At 42.8% G+C, this 16,487-nt stretch overlaps 1 protein-coding gene across 1 annotated transcript in view; it reads left to right on the top strand.

Annotated features, from left to right (window-relative positions):
- Positions 1-16,487, top strand: part of LOC124712113 (odorant receptor Or2-like) — a 52,759-nt gene that overhangs the window by 20,951 nt on the left and 15,321 nt on the right. The window contains exons 3-4 of the mRNA XM_047242410.1: positions 3,381-3,482; positions 15,126-15,281. Coding sequence (XP_047098366.1) covers positions 3,381-3,482; positions 15,126-15,281 — 258 coding nt within the window. The remainder of the gene's footprint in view (positions 1-3,380; positions 3,483-15,125; positions 15,282-16,487) is intronic.

Below are 16,487 nucleotides of genomic sequence, written 5' to 3'. Positions count from 1 at the left end.
TGCTATACAAGCCTAGAATCGCATATCTATCCTGTCAGGTTCGGTATACTTTCCTCTGTTGAACGATTTCAATTGAGTTTGTATGAAGTGGTCATTTCTTTCGATATGTATCATCTTGATGTTCGTGTGACATTTTTACATGGAACCATAGTATGATATTCCTCGGCAAAATAGTTTCGGAAAAATGAGTTTAGTACTTCCGCCATCTTTCTATTGTCCTCCGTTTCGATGCTATTACTGTCACAGAGTGTATGAAAAGATGGTTTTGACTGTTTAGTAAGATTTGACGTGAGACTAGAACTTCTTAGGATTTTCTATAATATCGGTATATAAAATTTCACTTTTGAATCCGTTGAACGCTTAATGAAAGGATTTCCTGACATTAATTTTGGTTTCGTTCACTTTTTGTTCGTCTATGACGCATTGACTACGTTAAAACAGCAGTGAACCTTCTTTTATTTGCTTTCGGGGCAGCTTTCTAACGTCGTCGTCGAGCCTTGGTGGGTCTTTCCCATCCCTCATAACATCGCTCGACACATTTGTCTTAAGATGTCTTGTATAGTAGTCGTGAACTTTGTCAATTTGTGCTTCAGTCCTGGTGATGAATGTTTCATATTGACCGCTCAAGGAATCCGAACTCTCAACCTATGACGTGTATATGCTGATTGAAGCGAGGAATGAAAATTTGTACCAAGCTGGGATTAGAAGACGAATATCCTGCTCACTAAGCAGATGCGCTAACCACAACGCCGCCCTGGCACAATAGCTTTGCACAAACGCACAGACTACCCTAGCACACCCATCTCCTGAATCCAAATTCTCTCTCACACCTCATCCCACTTGTCATTCACCCTAAACTCAAACAGCCATTCCAAACGCTCTCCAACTGTATTGGAATAGCACAACAGCGTCGATCGAAACACGACATTCTAGCTGAAAGCCAGGCATAGTTGCTGTCATCAAATGAAACTGTATGGTCTTAGTGACCTTTTAAATTCTAAAACATCTATGCTGTATGTATGCAGACTGCAGCGTCGAATGAAATGAGACATGACTGGGATTTGGATTGAGGAAGCAGGAGTCGTAGGGTAGTCCGTGGAGCTGTACAAAACTGCTGTGCCAGGATGGCGCAGTGGTTAACGCATCTGCCTTAGTGAACAGGAGACCCGGCTTCGAATCCCAGCCTTGGTAGACATTTTCATTCCTCCGTTTCTTATACCACATGCTAATCAGAAATTTTCTGCTACCCTACTATTTCGAGCCATATTTAGTGATGCTTTTATGATCACTGATTCCCAATATTGAGTCGAAAAGTTAGGGCCTCTAACGAGGAAATCTAAGATATTTCTGATTAAATGCTCAAGGTAATTTCGGATAATGGGTTTAGAACAATATCATATTTGTCACTACCTGCCCTAATCGCTACATTTATAATGGAACGAATGTAAATGACGTGCTCCTTCCTACTTTGTATAGTTACACTGAAATTATAGTCCTTTACCAGGGGCCTTCAGTAACCACTGGAACACATTGTTTTCGGTCAGTTTCTGTTAAAAAACTCGCAATTAGTTGTAGAACATCATGGAATGTTCCCGCTTCAACCTTTATACTTTCATGAAGTTCCGATAGGTGGCGGCGGCGTACGTAGCCTTCAAAATGGTGTCTGTAACAGAGGTCTGTTCCAAGCAAAGAACTGTCATTGAGTTTCACGGAAACAAAGGGTACAGCATATGTTCACAGGCGCTTGCAGAAAGTCTGCTGAGACCTGGCAGTGAACAAAAGCGCGGTGAGTCGTTGGGCGGGGCGTCTGTCGTAATCGCAACAAAGTCACGCAAACCTGTCACATCTCCCGCGTGTTCGGCCGGCCGCACACAGATATGACTCCTGCACTGTTGGAACGTGCGATACTCTCATTCCAGCTGATAGACGGAACACAATCAAACAACTCGCTGCTCAGCTGGACGTCTCTGTTGGTAGTACTGACAGACTCACCCAGCTCTTGAGGTTCCTCGACGCCTAGTAGAAGCCCATGAAGAACAACGGCGGAATTGCTTGCGGTTTACGCGACTGATCGTGAAAATTTTTTGTCGAACACCATCACAGGCGATGAATCATGGCTTCATTTCTTCTAACCGTAAACAAAACGAGAATCCATGGAGTGGCGCCACACTACCTCTCCTCTCAAGAAAAAGTTCAAAGCGGTGCCCTGAGCCATGGCGACCGTCTTCTGGGACTCTGAACGGGTTGAAGTGATGTCATCGCTTGTGGTGCAATGGTGACCTCTGAAGTTTATTGTGCTATCCTCAGGAAATTGAAGAAACGGTTTCAGCGCGTTAGTCGCCACAAGAAAGCAAACGAACTCCTTCTTCATGGCAACTCAAGGTCCCAAGCGGAGCTCACAAAATTTAGTTGGACGGTTCTGGCTCATACACCCTACAGCTCTGATGTCGCACCTTCCAACTTCCACTCGTTTGGCCCATGAAGCACGCACTCCCTGGGAAGCAGTACGTGGATAATGGAAAGGTTATTCATGCTGCAAGACGTTGGCTCCACCCTCAACAAGCAAAGTGGTACCAGGTGGACATACAGGCTCTCTCAGTAAGATGGCGTAAGGCCATCGTATTGAAAGGAGATATATTCAAATACTGGGCTTTGTAGCGAAAAGAGTGGGGAATAATATAGAGTATCAGCCCAAGCGGGGTAGCCTCACGGTCTAAGGCGCCTTGCCACCGTTCGTACGGCTTCCCCCGTCAGGGCTTAGAGTCCTCCCTCGGGCATGGGTGTGTGTATTCTCCTTACGGTAAGTTAGTTTAAGTTACATCAAGTAGTGTGTAAGCCAAGTGACAGATGAAAAATCAAATGGTTCAAATGGATCTGAGCACTATAGGACTTAACACCTGAGGTCATCAGTCCCCTAGAACTTAGAACAAACCTAAGGAAATCACACACATCCATGCCCGAGGCCGTATTAGAACCTGCGACCGTAGCGGTCGCGCGGTTCCAGACTGTAGCGCCTAGAACCGCTCGGCCACTCCGGCCTGCTAGGGACCGATGATCTCAGCAGTTTGGCGGCATAGGAACTTACTACAAGTTTCCAAAATAGTGTATTGGAATATTCAATAGAACCAACCCGCTTTCAGAAGATATATGTGTTGCATTACTTATTGATCGCTCCCCCTAAATATACAAGCATTACTTCATTTCATGCTAATTTGACATTTGTTGCATGCAGCCTTCATCGTATTCAAGTTTCAATATATTACACATTCCTTAAACATTACTAACAATTTGATACCATCACAGAATAAAACATCTCTTTCGTAAGATCTGGCTGCTGTGTAAGTGCTGTATCTGATGCCTGCTTCTGTCTTTCGGCACAGAGCGAGGACATCAGCGCCGCCTGGAGATGCGCGGTCTTCCTGCCAACACCGGGAGCGCAGGTGTTCCTCTACTGCTGGGCGGCGCACAACGTTATGGAGCAGGTGAGCCAACTACGATCAGAAGGACAGGCACAGAATACCTCAAGTTTTGCATCTCTGTTTGTCAGTACAAGCTGTGTGTAACTAGATGAGAGAGTTAGCGTTCTGACTCATTATGGGCGTAACCATGTACAATGCTACAAAGTAGGCTTAATGTGCAAGTTATACTTTGCTACAAAGTAGATTTGTTGTCTAAGTTGTACTTTGCTGGTGTATCAAAGTAATTGTAATTCTTCGTGAAATTTTATTTAGATTCATAGAGTAATTGTGCACACTGCGTCCGGCTGGCGCCTTGCTTTTCAACTACGTGGGTACTCTGCCAACCAATCTTCAATCGTTATTTAACACCATTTCCGGAAACACGTAGTCTAAAGTGAACATAACTGCATGAAGCGAGTCTGACTGGAGACGTCTACTTAACAGTATCCCAAACTACTCTTCCTCACGACTTGGCTTACGTAAAAGCTTCCGCGTTCTCGCCCTAAGTGCCCAGTCGGGACCGACCGACCTCCATATCGTCCACTGGCAGGGGCGACATCGGATGCGATATGAGGGGCTGGGGCCAGCACACCTCTCTCCCAGACTTCGACGGCTTTCTTGGTCTTGAAGCCGCTCCTTCTCATTCAAATAGCCCCTCAGTTGGCATGACGAATGTAAGTACACACGTCATACCAGTCCTCCCACCAGAGACAAATCCCTGACAGTACTGAGCGTCGAACCCGGGTCCTCCACATAGCAGCTAGAGAGATAGAGTATTATATACAATTCGCAAACCCTAATTTTAAATACAGTGGGCTAGTAGCATATTTAGGAAACGGTGATGGAAAGCTTCTTGACGTCCAGTGTAGGCAACATTACATTCGTCAGCACGGTCAAGTTTCATGGACAGTTCAGTTACCAGTTGTAACAACTGTCTTTTTGAAGAGTTATCTCTAGAACGGAGCACACTGCGGTACAGCCCGTACAAGGAGCCTAGTTGCTAGGGTTGTGGACATTTCTGAAGCTGAACACCTATCTCCTAAGAAAACAGAGCGCGTGAATAGGTCTAGACAGAAAGAAGTCAAGTAGTATCATAATTTTTTCATGGTCACTCTTTATTTTAGAATGAGACCTGGATCGGCCTGTCTGGGCAAGTGAACTCACAGGGCACAGACCATTAATTATCAACACTTTTCGGTGACTGTTTTTGGTCACCACATATATCAAAACGTCGTAGTGATGTTTACTGATTTCAGTAGTGTCTTTAAACTAAAAATACTGGACAGTAACAGAATAGATATTCAACACATCCAAAAACAGGAAAACAAAGCGTTATAAGTTTCTCCTTAGAATGATTCCGATATACATGTTTCTTTATCTCTCATCGGTTTGGTATCTCAATCGGTAAAAGCGAAACCCATATAGGGCAGCTTTGTCGTTCCTCAGGCTGACCATCCCTCTCTTAAAACACTTTTTTCTCACTAACCGTGCCACAAATTCATCTCCTGCGCTAACCTCTTCATCTAAGAGTAGAAATTCAACTCTACTTCCTCTGTTATTTCTTGGATATATTCAAACATTTGTCTTCCACAATAGTTTTTAGCCTCTATAGGTCCCTATTGTACCATTGAGGTTATTCCCTGATGCTTTAAGACAAGTCCCATCAACCTGTCTCTTTTTCTGCTGTGTTTTCCACATGTTTCTTCCTTCACCGATCCCATGGAGAACCTCCTGTTCCTTTATCTGATGAATCCATACGATTTTCAACATTCTACTGTAATATCACATCTCAGACACTTTTGTTCGCTTCTGATTTTCCCACTTTCTATAATTCACTAACATACAACAGTATGCTAAAAACATATATTCTCAGAGATATCACGTTGAAATTTATGTGAACGCTACAATCTATGGTCGCTTGACAGTGTAAAAACTTAAAACTTCTCGCGTCAGTGTAATCAAGAGATATTGCCATTCGTCATATACGTATACCGATAATCGCCGACTCACTCTTCAAAACCTAAAGATGAAATAACCATATACATAAGTAAATTTGTGCAGAACACGTATTGTCTAGAGCTGCGACTGGAGTAGAGACTCTTACAACTACGGGATACCCAAGGATGGAGTATGGTGGTGTAGGCCGGCTGGCACTCTGTCCTGTAATGAAGTAGCGTAAGATTTATACGAGCTAAATGTTACAGTTCCACAAATAGTGAAGGCCATTTGGCAATCTGTGCTATAATGAAGTAGCGTAAGATTTATACGAGCTAAATGTTACAGTTCCACAAATAGTGAAGGCCATTTGGCAATCTGTGCTATAATGAAGTAGTGTTATATGTATTAGAGTTAAGTGTTAAAATTCCTTGAAGAGTGGAGTATGGTAGCGAAGGCTAGTAGATACTCTGTGCTACAGTGAAGTATTATACGAGTTAAATGTTACACTTCCATGAAAAATGGAGTTGGGTGGTGAGGTTACTTGGCACTCTCTGCTGCAATGAAATAGCATTAAATTTATTAGAGTTACGAGCTACGATTCTGCAAAGCACGGTGTACAGTGGCAAAGCACAGTTGGTGTTCTGTGCTGTAATGAAGTAGCGCCATAGTTATTTGAGTTAAATGTTACAGTTCTGCGAAGTATGGGGTACAGTGGAAAAGGTCGGCAGGCCCTCTATGCCGTAATGAAGTAGCATTATATTTTCTTGAGTTCAGTTTTAAAATTCTGCGAATCATGGAGTACGGTGGAGAAGGCCTGTTGGCGGTCTGTGCTGTAACGAAGTAGCGCTGCATTCCTTCGAATAAAGTGTTACAGTTCTGCGAATCATGGAGTACAGTGGCGAAGACATGTTAGTCGTCTGTGCTGTAATGAAGTAGCGCTACATTCCTTCGAGTTAAACGTTAGAATGTCACGAAGCATGGAGTACAGTGGTGATGGCCAGTTGGCGCTCTGTTCTGTAATGAAGTAGAGTTACATTAAATAGTGTTAAGAGCTACTGTTCCACGAAACTAGTTATGAAGGCCAATTGGTGCTCTGTGCCATAGTGAAGTAGCGTTAGATTTGTTCGGGTTACGTGTTATAATTCCGCTAGGCATGGAATACAGTGGTGAAGGCCAATTGACGATCTGTGGTCTAAGGAAGTAGCGCTAGATTTAATCGAATTAAGTGTTACCATTCCGCAACGTATGGAGTACAGTGGCGAAGGCTAGTTGGTGCTCTGTGCTGCAATGAAGTACCATTACATTATTTCGAGTTAAGTGTTACAGTTCCGTGAAGCATGCAGTACTGCGGTGAAAGCCAATAGGCGCTCTCTACTGTAATGAGGGAGCATTACATTTAGTTAGATGTTACAATTCTGCGAGGCATGGAGTACGAAGGCGAATCGCCAGCCTTCGGTCGGAGATTTAATGAAGACTTCTTAATTCAGACTTTTCACTCGTGCGAGGTGAAGCAATGGCTTCCGGGATGTGCCATATCATTTGGAATACTGGTGCTCTGGCTGTTTGTCAGTCTTACTCCCTATGTAGCTGGAGAAAATTTAAAGAAAATTTTTCATTTGCCAATGATGTCTTTCTGTGGTGCAACACCCCAGAGCACGAGTACCGTCCATACTTGTCGAGGTTTCTTTATTTTTTTCTCCATTGATGTAGTATCATATTGCAGTTGACAAAATCTATAGATTAATTTTTCGTAGCTGATGTTCAGATGCGTAAAGTTTTGTGAACAACATCATGGTCATCGTTGAGTGTAGAGTTATTTATTTTTACAACCCACTATTGCAATTTCGATCGTGTGGCTATTATCAAGTGATACAACTGCGCTTTTGCACATGTCAAAACCTGAAAACGTTTGGCATGATTGCAGGTCGTCATAACATCTCTGTTTTGGCTCTTTAATATTACCATTGTTAACATCTTTTACATAGATCACAAATTAGTGTACATTGTTGTGCAAGTTCTATTGTCAATAGACTTCCAGTGCAACTGAAAACGACATAAACATCATGTTTCAAATCTAAGTTGAAAGAGTTCGTTAGGGCACCAGAATTTCAGGTTACTGAAATCTCTGTGTGATCATTCAATTATACATGTTCCTTAGTTATCCCAAATACAATTAAGTGAATATCATGAAAGACATACACCCGATTTCGTTTCGTGGCATTATCAGAAACTGTGCACCATTTCGTATGACCTCGTTGTAGACAGGATGTTCAACCACAAACTTTCTTCTCGTCTGGCAGATATGTTCGCTTGTGTCAGTGACATGTCTGATACCATGAACAGTTTTCTTGGTATATACAGTGTGTAATGAGTGTAAGTGCAGATACTTCTATTGGAAGCATTTTAAAGAACATAGTTCTTATTATAGGAAACAGTGATCTATAATTATTATAAAGTGGAAGCAGTCTTGATCGCATAATTTTTTTAATGTAGTGACCGGTTTCGGTCTTGTTAGAAGATCATTTTCAGACCATAGATATCTGCCGGAGGCGGTGGCGCATGGCAACCCTCTTGCTTGTGGCTGGTGGTGAACTGCCTAAAACTAAAACTAAGTACTACTATAGTACTTACGAAGTAATTCTGTAGTATTCAAAGAACTGTGACTGACGCTCGAACAACAGGGACTTACATGCATTGAGAATAGAAAATAGTGCATTGAGAATGGCTAGCTACTAGCCGAAATCTGGATCTGCGCGATAAAATCTGAAAAAAGGACGACTGATTGCTGCACTCTGTAATTTCTAAGTCACATGACAGTCGCGGTGTGCACCCACTTTTCGAAATGAAGATAACCTGATAATAATTATAGCTACTATTGTACGCCCGCATCTCGTGGTCGTGCGGTAGCGTTCTCGCTTCCCACGCCCGGGTTCCCGGGTTCGATTCCCGGCGGGGTCAGGGATTTTCTCTGCCTCGTGATGGCTGGGTGTTGTGTGCTGTCCTTAGGTTAGTTAGGTTTAAGTAGTTCTAAGTTCTAGGGGACTTATGACCACAGCAGTTGAGTCCCATAGTGCTCAGAGCCAGCCAGCTACTATTGTACCAATTACAGTCCTGTAAATAATCTTAAAAACTGACACTGTTTACAATATTGACTGAGGAGAAAATGAAATCACGATGTAGTGCAACATTAACCTAAAAATAATCGTAATGGCAGACGTTATTGGTCACGACTGTTATTTTGGATAGTTTCCTGTTCCTTCACAGGTATCCGCATGTCACGCTCAGTGACGTGTGCATCTGTCGTTCGTGGGAAGAGAATAGCAAATTGTCTTCCAGTCACAAGGTATGATGTTTCCCGTGGTTTCTCGAAATGAGAGGAGTTTTAGGGTGTTGCCTCTGCAAGTTTTTTCCAGTATAACTAGTGTTAAGCATTTAATTTTATCGACGACGCCAAGTCGTTAACCTCTAACTGAATGATTTCTTCCGTCTCCTGTTGGAGTTTTCGTGGCGTTGAGCTTAGTCCTAGTTGCGGCCGTGGCGACAATCACTACTCTCTTTAGCGATGTGCAGGGTTGAGACAAAGCAAATGCTATTCATATACCGGATGGCTACAATTGAAGTTTAGCCATTCACGGAGGCTCTGTGTGGGCTGTTAGGTATCGTTTGGTACTGGAACTTGGTATATGCATTAAAGGCGAACCGATTTACACTGGAAAAATAGTTCCAATTTTTCCCACCAGTTGAAATGTGGCGCTATACAATGTTTATATGAAGGTATTAAAACCACACTGTCATTTGACAAAACGTAACACCAGGGAACAGTATACCAATCGAGATGGGAGATTTTGCATTGTTAGTTAAACTTTTTATGTGAACGGTAACAATTAAAATGCTGCATTGAGAGAGTATCGCCGACTAAAAAGTCTGAGGAGAGCTCTAGTATCATTAATTGGTTTAAACGCGACGATTGCGAAATTCGAAAAGACGGGTGAGGTCGGTGTGGCACATGGAAGACGAAACCTTCCTATCCCGCTGGAAGTTATTGACAGGGTTGCTTTCTGTACCTGACAATGCAGCACATGCCTCGGATAATGGTAGTCATGCAGTGTCACGAGAGTTGCCCACCTATGGTCAATAGTACGGAAACTTTGCGGTTTATTTTATACTGGTATACATAGAAGACCGGGGCCGTGCGGCAAATCGAACCTCGTGATCTACAGCAATGTTTTGAATTCGCTCTTCAGCTTCTGGCACGGATCGAAGTTGATGACATGCTGTCGGGAAACGTTCTATGGATAGCCGCGCTGTATTCTATGGAGTGACGAGGCACATTTTACACTTCTGGGTGCAGTGAAGCATTTGGCAACCATGGGGTCATTTTCCGCGAGAACTGGCTACCCGCAACACCCACTCAGGGATGTCGCACCAACCCACAGTGTCTCGGAAGTTTTGCAAAGTTTCATGATATCTTACTTGTGGTCGGATGGTGGGGTGAGCAACATGTACTGCTTCTGACCGCACTTGGGATAAAACATTTTGTTTGAGATTCTAATCACATATTTCGTTTTATAATATAGGTAATCAAGGAAGCAATTAAATTCAGTTATCAAGGGAATTACGTGGCTAAATTTGTCTTGCGTCAAGTTTATAGGTTTTCAGCTTAGCTTTTGGAAGGGCGACATGTTTTCTTTATTCACCCACGCAGGGATTTCTCCATTGTGCTCTAGAGGTTTCCTTGGGCAGAGTGAACTGCCACAAGCCATGTCTGGCGGTAACAGCTAGCAATTTGTAGTAATTATCAGGATTGTTTTTATTAGTGAACTTATCTTGCTGTGACTTCCCTTCCAGCTGTAGCGAGTGTTTGATTTTTAATACAATCACAAGAAAAAGTTTGTCCGAGTCTTCGGTGACGCGACCCTTTGCTGACTGAACTGTGTCCAGATAGTTTGTTAAGAAATCAGCCCTCGTAAGGAACAATAAAATTAAAATGATTTTTGATTTGTTAAATGATTACTAATACTCGAGTAGATAATGCTTCGTGTGAATAAATGTCCTTTTTCACGGAGTGTAGTTCACTGGTCTTTTCACCTATGTGCATTCCACAACTCCTTTCCATATCCTGGGACTAGCGAGATCATCTGTCCTGTTTGTGAAATGTCTTTTTAAGGGGGGTAGGACGTCAAACAGGCCGACTTAGAGCAGGAGAGTCACCACAGGACATTTTAATTTGTACTGTCTATACTTTTACAAACTTTCGCGCAACGACGTTCTGAGCGTGTTTTTTAGGGAATTGACTAGTTTGAACCTGGGACCTGTTGCTGGTAAGGAGACGTCAGACCACACATGACATATAGAGTTCAGAAGAGTTCAGTGAGACTAGCGATGATATAACCAAATACTTAATGATTTCAGCGTCAGCTCCACTGCACTCCCTGTAAAAGAATCTTAATACTAACTAAATTTAATGGAAGGGGTTCAAGGCTTTCCTATTTTTAGTTAACTGGTAAAATAACGTCGTAAAAGCAGTTAAGTTTACCATTGGAAATTTTATTCTACTCACAAAACATTGTTTATAAATTGCACTGTTGATAAAAGGAAATGTTTTAATACAGGATGGTAAAAACCAACTGCGTTCAACAAAAATGTGAACGAATATTCCCTGAATGGGTTTCCAAGTTCTACAATGGATCGAAGGATGGCCTATGCCATATCACATCTATAATCTAGGTTTAAATTAAGTTTCACAAAAGAGCAAACTATCAAGAAGGTCTACAGTGACTCTCAAATATCTTTAATTACTTATCTAACTTGTCGTAATTTACAGTGGCTGATGTGACTTCTCAATAACTATATAACAGAAAAATCATCGCGTTTCAGATTTTTACTTCAAGTGGCAAATGTGAACACCATGAGCTTTAATTGACGATCGCCGCGCGGGATTAGCCGAGCGGTCTAAGGCGCTGCAGTCATGGACTGTGCGGCTGGTCCTGGCGGAAGTTCGAGTCCTCCCTCGGGTATGGGTGTGTGTGTTTGTCATTAGAATAATTTAGGTTAAGTAGTGTGTAAGTTTAGGGACTGATGACCTTAGCAGTTAAGTCCCATAAGATTTCACATACATTTAAACATTTTTAATTGACGATCGGCACTAGTATTACGCAAAAAGGGGGTGTAACAGATGTGACTTCTGCAGTTTTGAGTGAAGCTTTATGCGCTGTTATGCAGCATCGCGTGCATACATTACCTTGTCGGTGTTCGTCAGGGGGTGGCGGACACCACAGCTCCGCTCACCTCGCCATCTCGGAAGCAACTCTCCCCTAACTTCTCCTTACTACAATTTACCGAAGTTGGTTTAAAAAAAACTACCTGGATGTATTTTCATCTGACCAATCAGGGTCTCAATGTTAACCTTAAGCTCCACGTACAAAAATTGTCTATCCAATGAGAAACCTTATACTTCTCGTGGTGGGGCAATGTTTTTAAAGTTTGCAACGTAACATAGACGCGAAAAAGTTTCACGCTGAAACTTGCAGCTGGTGTGGTCCTTTTAGTGTTATTGTAAGATCTATACTGTTCTTCTGGAGGGCTCTATCCTTTAACATGGGCTGGGGGGTGGTCCTAGCGGTTAGCTGGCGACGTGGGTGTCCGTCCCTTATTGTAGGGCCTCCTAGCTTAACACGGTTCTGCTCTCGGCTTCTGTTCTCGTTTCTCCCCTCGGAACTGCGTCTGTCTCACGGTGGGAAGGTATGACATGTATTTAGGCATTCTTGTATTAGTCTGTGGTATTTCATTTGCTCACTCGTTACTCGTATTACTTTGGTTAATTTAATGTCACGATTTATTCGGAGCTATGTGACATACTACTGGATTTGCTTATCATATCAGGGTTTTCATGGAAGGTGTTGGATTTGCCTGACACCTTGCAAAATACCTTGTTTTACATGTGAAATTTCATCATTTTTTCACTTATTACGGGCTGCATTTGTTACTATAGGTACCCTTTTCTTCCTAAGTAAGATTCTTCGATGAATTTTTCATAGCATACAAACAGTAGTTACAGGTGTTTGAAAGTCTAGAATTTTCCAAATCTATTAGAAAACTATGGAAAAAATTGAGAAAATTATCTATTAAACTGGAATTTTCTCTAAACATGAAGTTTAAAATTTAACAGTTCATTCATTTTTTCATAACTGTAACTATAGTTTGTATGCTGTGCAAAAGTCATCGAAGAATCTCTCTTATTTAGGAAGAAAAGTGTACCCATAGCAACAAATGCAGCCAGTAGTAAGCGAAAAAATGGTGAAATTTCACATGTAAAAAAATGTTTTGTTACGTTTTTGAGGTTCCACTGCTATGAGTATGAATCCTGAATCCTTTCTGGTCATGCTGTCAAAGTTTTATAAGTTTTTTTTTTTAAAGTATAGACAGTGGAAATTAAAATGTCCTGTGGTGCCTCTCCTCCTCCAAGTCGGCCCGTTTGACGACCTAGCCCCCCCCCCCTTAAATCATTAACGAAATTAATTCCCTGATCAGTGGTGTAGAAGTCGTGTAGCCACATTCTGTTGCGCGTTGTAGACAAAACACTGGAAGAAATCTCATTATGTTGTCATACTGACTTCAGGCTGCATTGCACTCGCCGTAACTTTCCAATAGAGAGACACTGTCTACTCTTGATAACAAGCACAGTAGCTTCATAAATTTATTAGATATAGCGAAAGATTTGTCTCCAATTATCTGTAGTTCAGAATGAAACAGATAGCTTCAGTGTGTAAGGCTGATCTGACTTAAAGAACAACGGGCAACATTTTACTTGATAAGTTTGTCCTAAAGACACAACGCCGCGATCTGCTGAATAAAACTTTCGAAATCGCTAATGATAAAAAGAATCGAAGTAGTCAAAGAAGGATGTCATCATGTAACAGTTGGTAACTGTTTTTTCATTAAATATAACACAACAATGGAATCATTATAATAGCATATACTGACAGAATATAAGGGGCGACAAAAAGTTTCCGTTCGATAGCCGTACAGTCCAGCATTGATGTGCAGGGCAAGCAAAATCGCAGCGAGCATTGAGGCACCCATCCCACCGACGCACCGGTTTCAATATACCCATGTTGTAAAATACCGTGTCCTGCAAGGGGAAGAAGTCCTTAACTGCCCGTTGTACATCCTCCTCTGACAGGAATCTTCGACGCTTCAGGACTGTTTCTAAAGGGCCAAATGCGTGATAATCACATGGGCAGACATCAGGAGTAAATAGCGGATGCTCGAGTGTGTCCCACCAGAGTCGGCATAACTTCCGTGTTGCGATATTTGCGATTTGGGGAAGCGCGTTATCATGGAGCAGCGTGGAACTTGGCGCACCATTCCACAACGGTGGTTTTTGACAAAAAGGTCACTCCATACACATTCTTCATTCTCTGATGGGTATCCACAAGCGTTTTTCCACCAGCGAGCAAGAAAACAATAAGTACACGTTGGTCCTATTTAGACGCATTTGACAATAGCTTAGCCGCTCTTCACGTTTCCGTATTCACCGCACGAAGTCGGAAAGTCATGAATGCCGCACTAATCTCTTGCCAACACGTCGAGACGTCGATGCTTATACGAGAGTTGTCCAGAAAGTAAGTTCTGGTCGGTCGCTAAACGGAAATCACAGTGAAAATCATTTTATTTTCAAGAGTTAGCTACACTTTCGAGATACTTCTCTACATAGTCGCCGCTCCGACCTAGACATTTGTTATACCAAATTTTCAACACCATCGTCATAGAAGGGAGCCGCCTGTGCTTTACGACAATTCTCTATGCTGGTCTACAGCGCGTAGCCTGCGTCCAAGTGTTGTCTTCATATCCTACGTTTCATGTGGACAGAGATGATACTCAGGGCGAGCCAATTAGGGCTGTGTTGTGGGTGATGGAACACTTCCCATCGAAAAGGCTGCAGGAGCGTCTTCACTGCCCCTGCGGAGTGGAGCTGAGAATTGCCACGAAGAAGAAAGTGCGTGGCAGCTGTGTTAAGTGGGCTGCATTCATTAAGGCGAAGCCTCTCAGCGGGCCCTCCTACTTGGCGGGAGACATCGTTGTTCTACGCACGTTTACTCCCTCACAGTGCGCTCTCAACTAAAAAGAGCGGCTTGATGCGATCGACAGTCATACTAGAGACACTACCCAACACACCTGTGCAAAGCTTCATCGGGTTTTCACTGTGGTGTCCATTTCGCGACCGATTGGAACTTTCTTTCTGGACAAAACTCGTATACCAGTATGGGAGTCGCCCCAAGCTGCATATACGCTGCAGCAACATCCTCGCACGAAAAATTTTTGATGGCCTCTTAAAACTTCTCACTAGCCCTTAAACCAGCACAGTCGGCCACATACACAATCCATTTACGAGGATTACTGGAAGACTATCGTATCATATGCAAGGTAGATACAGTTCCCTTCCCCCAGACAGCGCAAAACACGTTCGGGAGTCCACAACAGGGAAGATGAATGATTCCCTTGTGCAAGTTACATAAACTTTCTTCCTTTCCTTAGCGAAGTTACAAACATTTAAGTCTCTATGCTAAAAGGTGAAGCAATATTTTCGAATGGCAACAATGGCTAACGGAGTGCACGAGATGCGCGACCAGGGTAGGAAAGTTCCTTGAGAGAAATGCCGTTATCCCATAACCTTAGATTACATGTCATTTTACAACGCAGGAATAGCCGGGAAGTGTTCTGCTGCAGGGCCAGGCGGTGTCGGCGGCCGCGTACGACAGCTCGTGGCTGGCAGGCAGCAGCCGCTTCAGGCGCGCCCTCCGCATCCTCATGTGCCGCGCCGAGAAGCCGCTGGTGCTCACTGCGGGACACCTCTACCCCATCAACAAGCCTGCCTTCCTCTCGGTGAGCAGCCCAAGTATTCTGCTGGCGACCTTCCCGCTCCATCTCTGCTAGACATAGTGGAAACACCAAAAACAAAACACGTTGCTACACCTAATATTTATTTATTTCTTGCTTATTTAGACTGACCAAATTAAGGACTTAAGGCTCTCTCTTACTTCTGACCAGGAGCAGCACGTACAAAAAACTAATACGTAGCAACAACAATAACAGTAATTTGCATTATTAATAAAAATACTAATTTGCAGTAATAAAGCCGGCCGAAGTGGCCGTGCGGTTAAAGGCGCTGCAGTCTGGAACCGCAGGACCGCTACGGTCGCAGGTTCGAATCCTACCTCGGGCATGGATGTTTATGATGTCCTTAGGTTAGTTAGGTTTAACTAGTTCTAAGTTCTAGGGGACTAATGACCTCAGCAGTTGAGTCCCATAGTGCTCAGAGCCATTTGAACCATTTTTTTGCAGTAATAAAATGGTTCAAATGGCTCTGAGCACTATGGGACTTAACTTCTGAGGTCATCTGTCCACTGAAACTTAGAACTACTTAAACCTAACTGACCTAAGGACATCACACACATCCATGCCCGAGACAGGATTCGAACCTGCGACCGTAGCGGTCGTGCGGTTCCAGACTGTAGCGCCTAGAACCGCTCGGCCACCGCGGCCGGCCAGTAATAATAATAGTAACACTAATAATGATGATAAAATAATGGAGGCATTAAGAATATCAGTTATTAGATAACAGACTCAATAACAAGAAACTGCTTTATTAACAAAAAGTAATTTACGATAATAATAATAATAATAATAGTAGTAGTAGTAGTAGTAGTAGTAGTAGTAGTAACACTAATAATAATAACCCAATAATGGAGAAATTAAGGATGATAATGATTAATTTGGTGCTTTTGAAGCCTTGTTTGGTATTTGAAGTAGTGGAAGGGGTAATGAAAGAGAGAAGTATTTGGTGATGGATGGATGATGAGACTAAGCTGCAAGAAGAGATACGGTTATGATAGAAGGTGGGTCATTACCTGTCTTTTGAAGTTTGAAAGCATTTCAGTTTCTGTAATATTCTGAGGAAGATTGTTCTAAACTCGGGTTCCTGATACATAATTAGAGAACGTGGCACTGTTTTTTAGTGGTACAGACAGGATTTTACGTTGTTGGGAACGAGTATTGTTGCTGTGCTGTTCAGATGGTAGCGTAAGGGGG

This window comes from Schistocerca piceifrons, chromosome 8 (genome assembly GCF_021461385.2).
Source record: "Schistocerca piceifrons isolate TAMUIC-IGC-003096 chromosome 8, iqSchPice1.1, whole genome shotgun sequence".
NCBI lineage: Eukaryota > Metazoa > Arthropoda > Insecta > Orthoptera > Acrididae > Schistocerca > Schistocerca piceifrons.
This window is presented reverse-complemented; position numbering and strand designations above follow the sequence as displayed.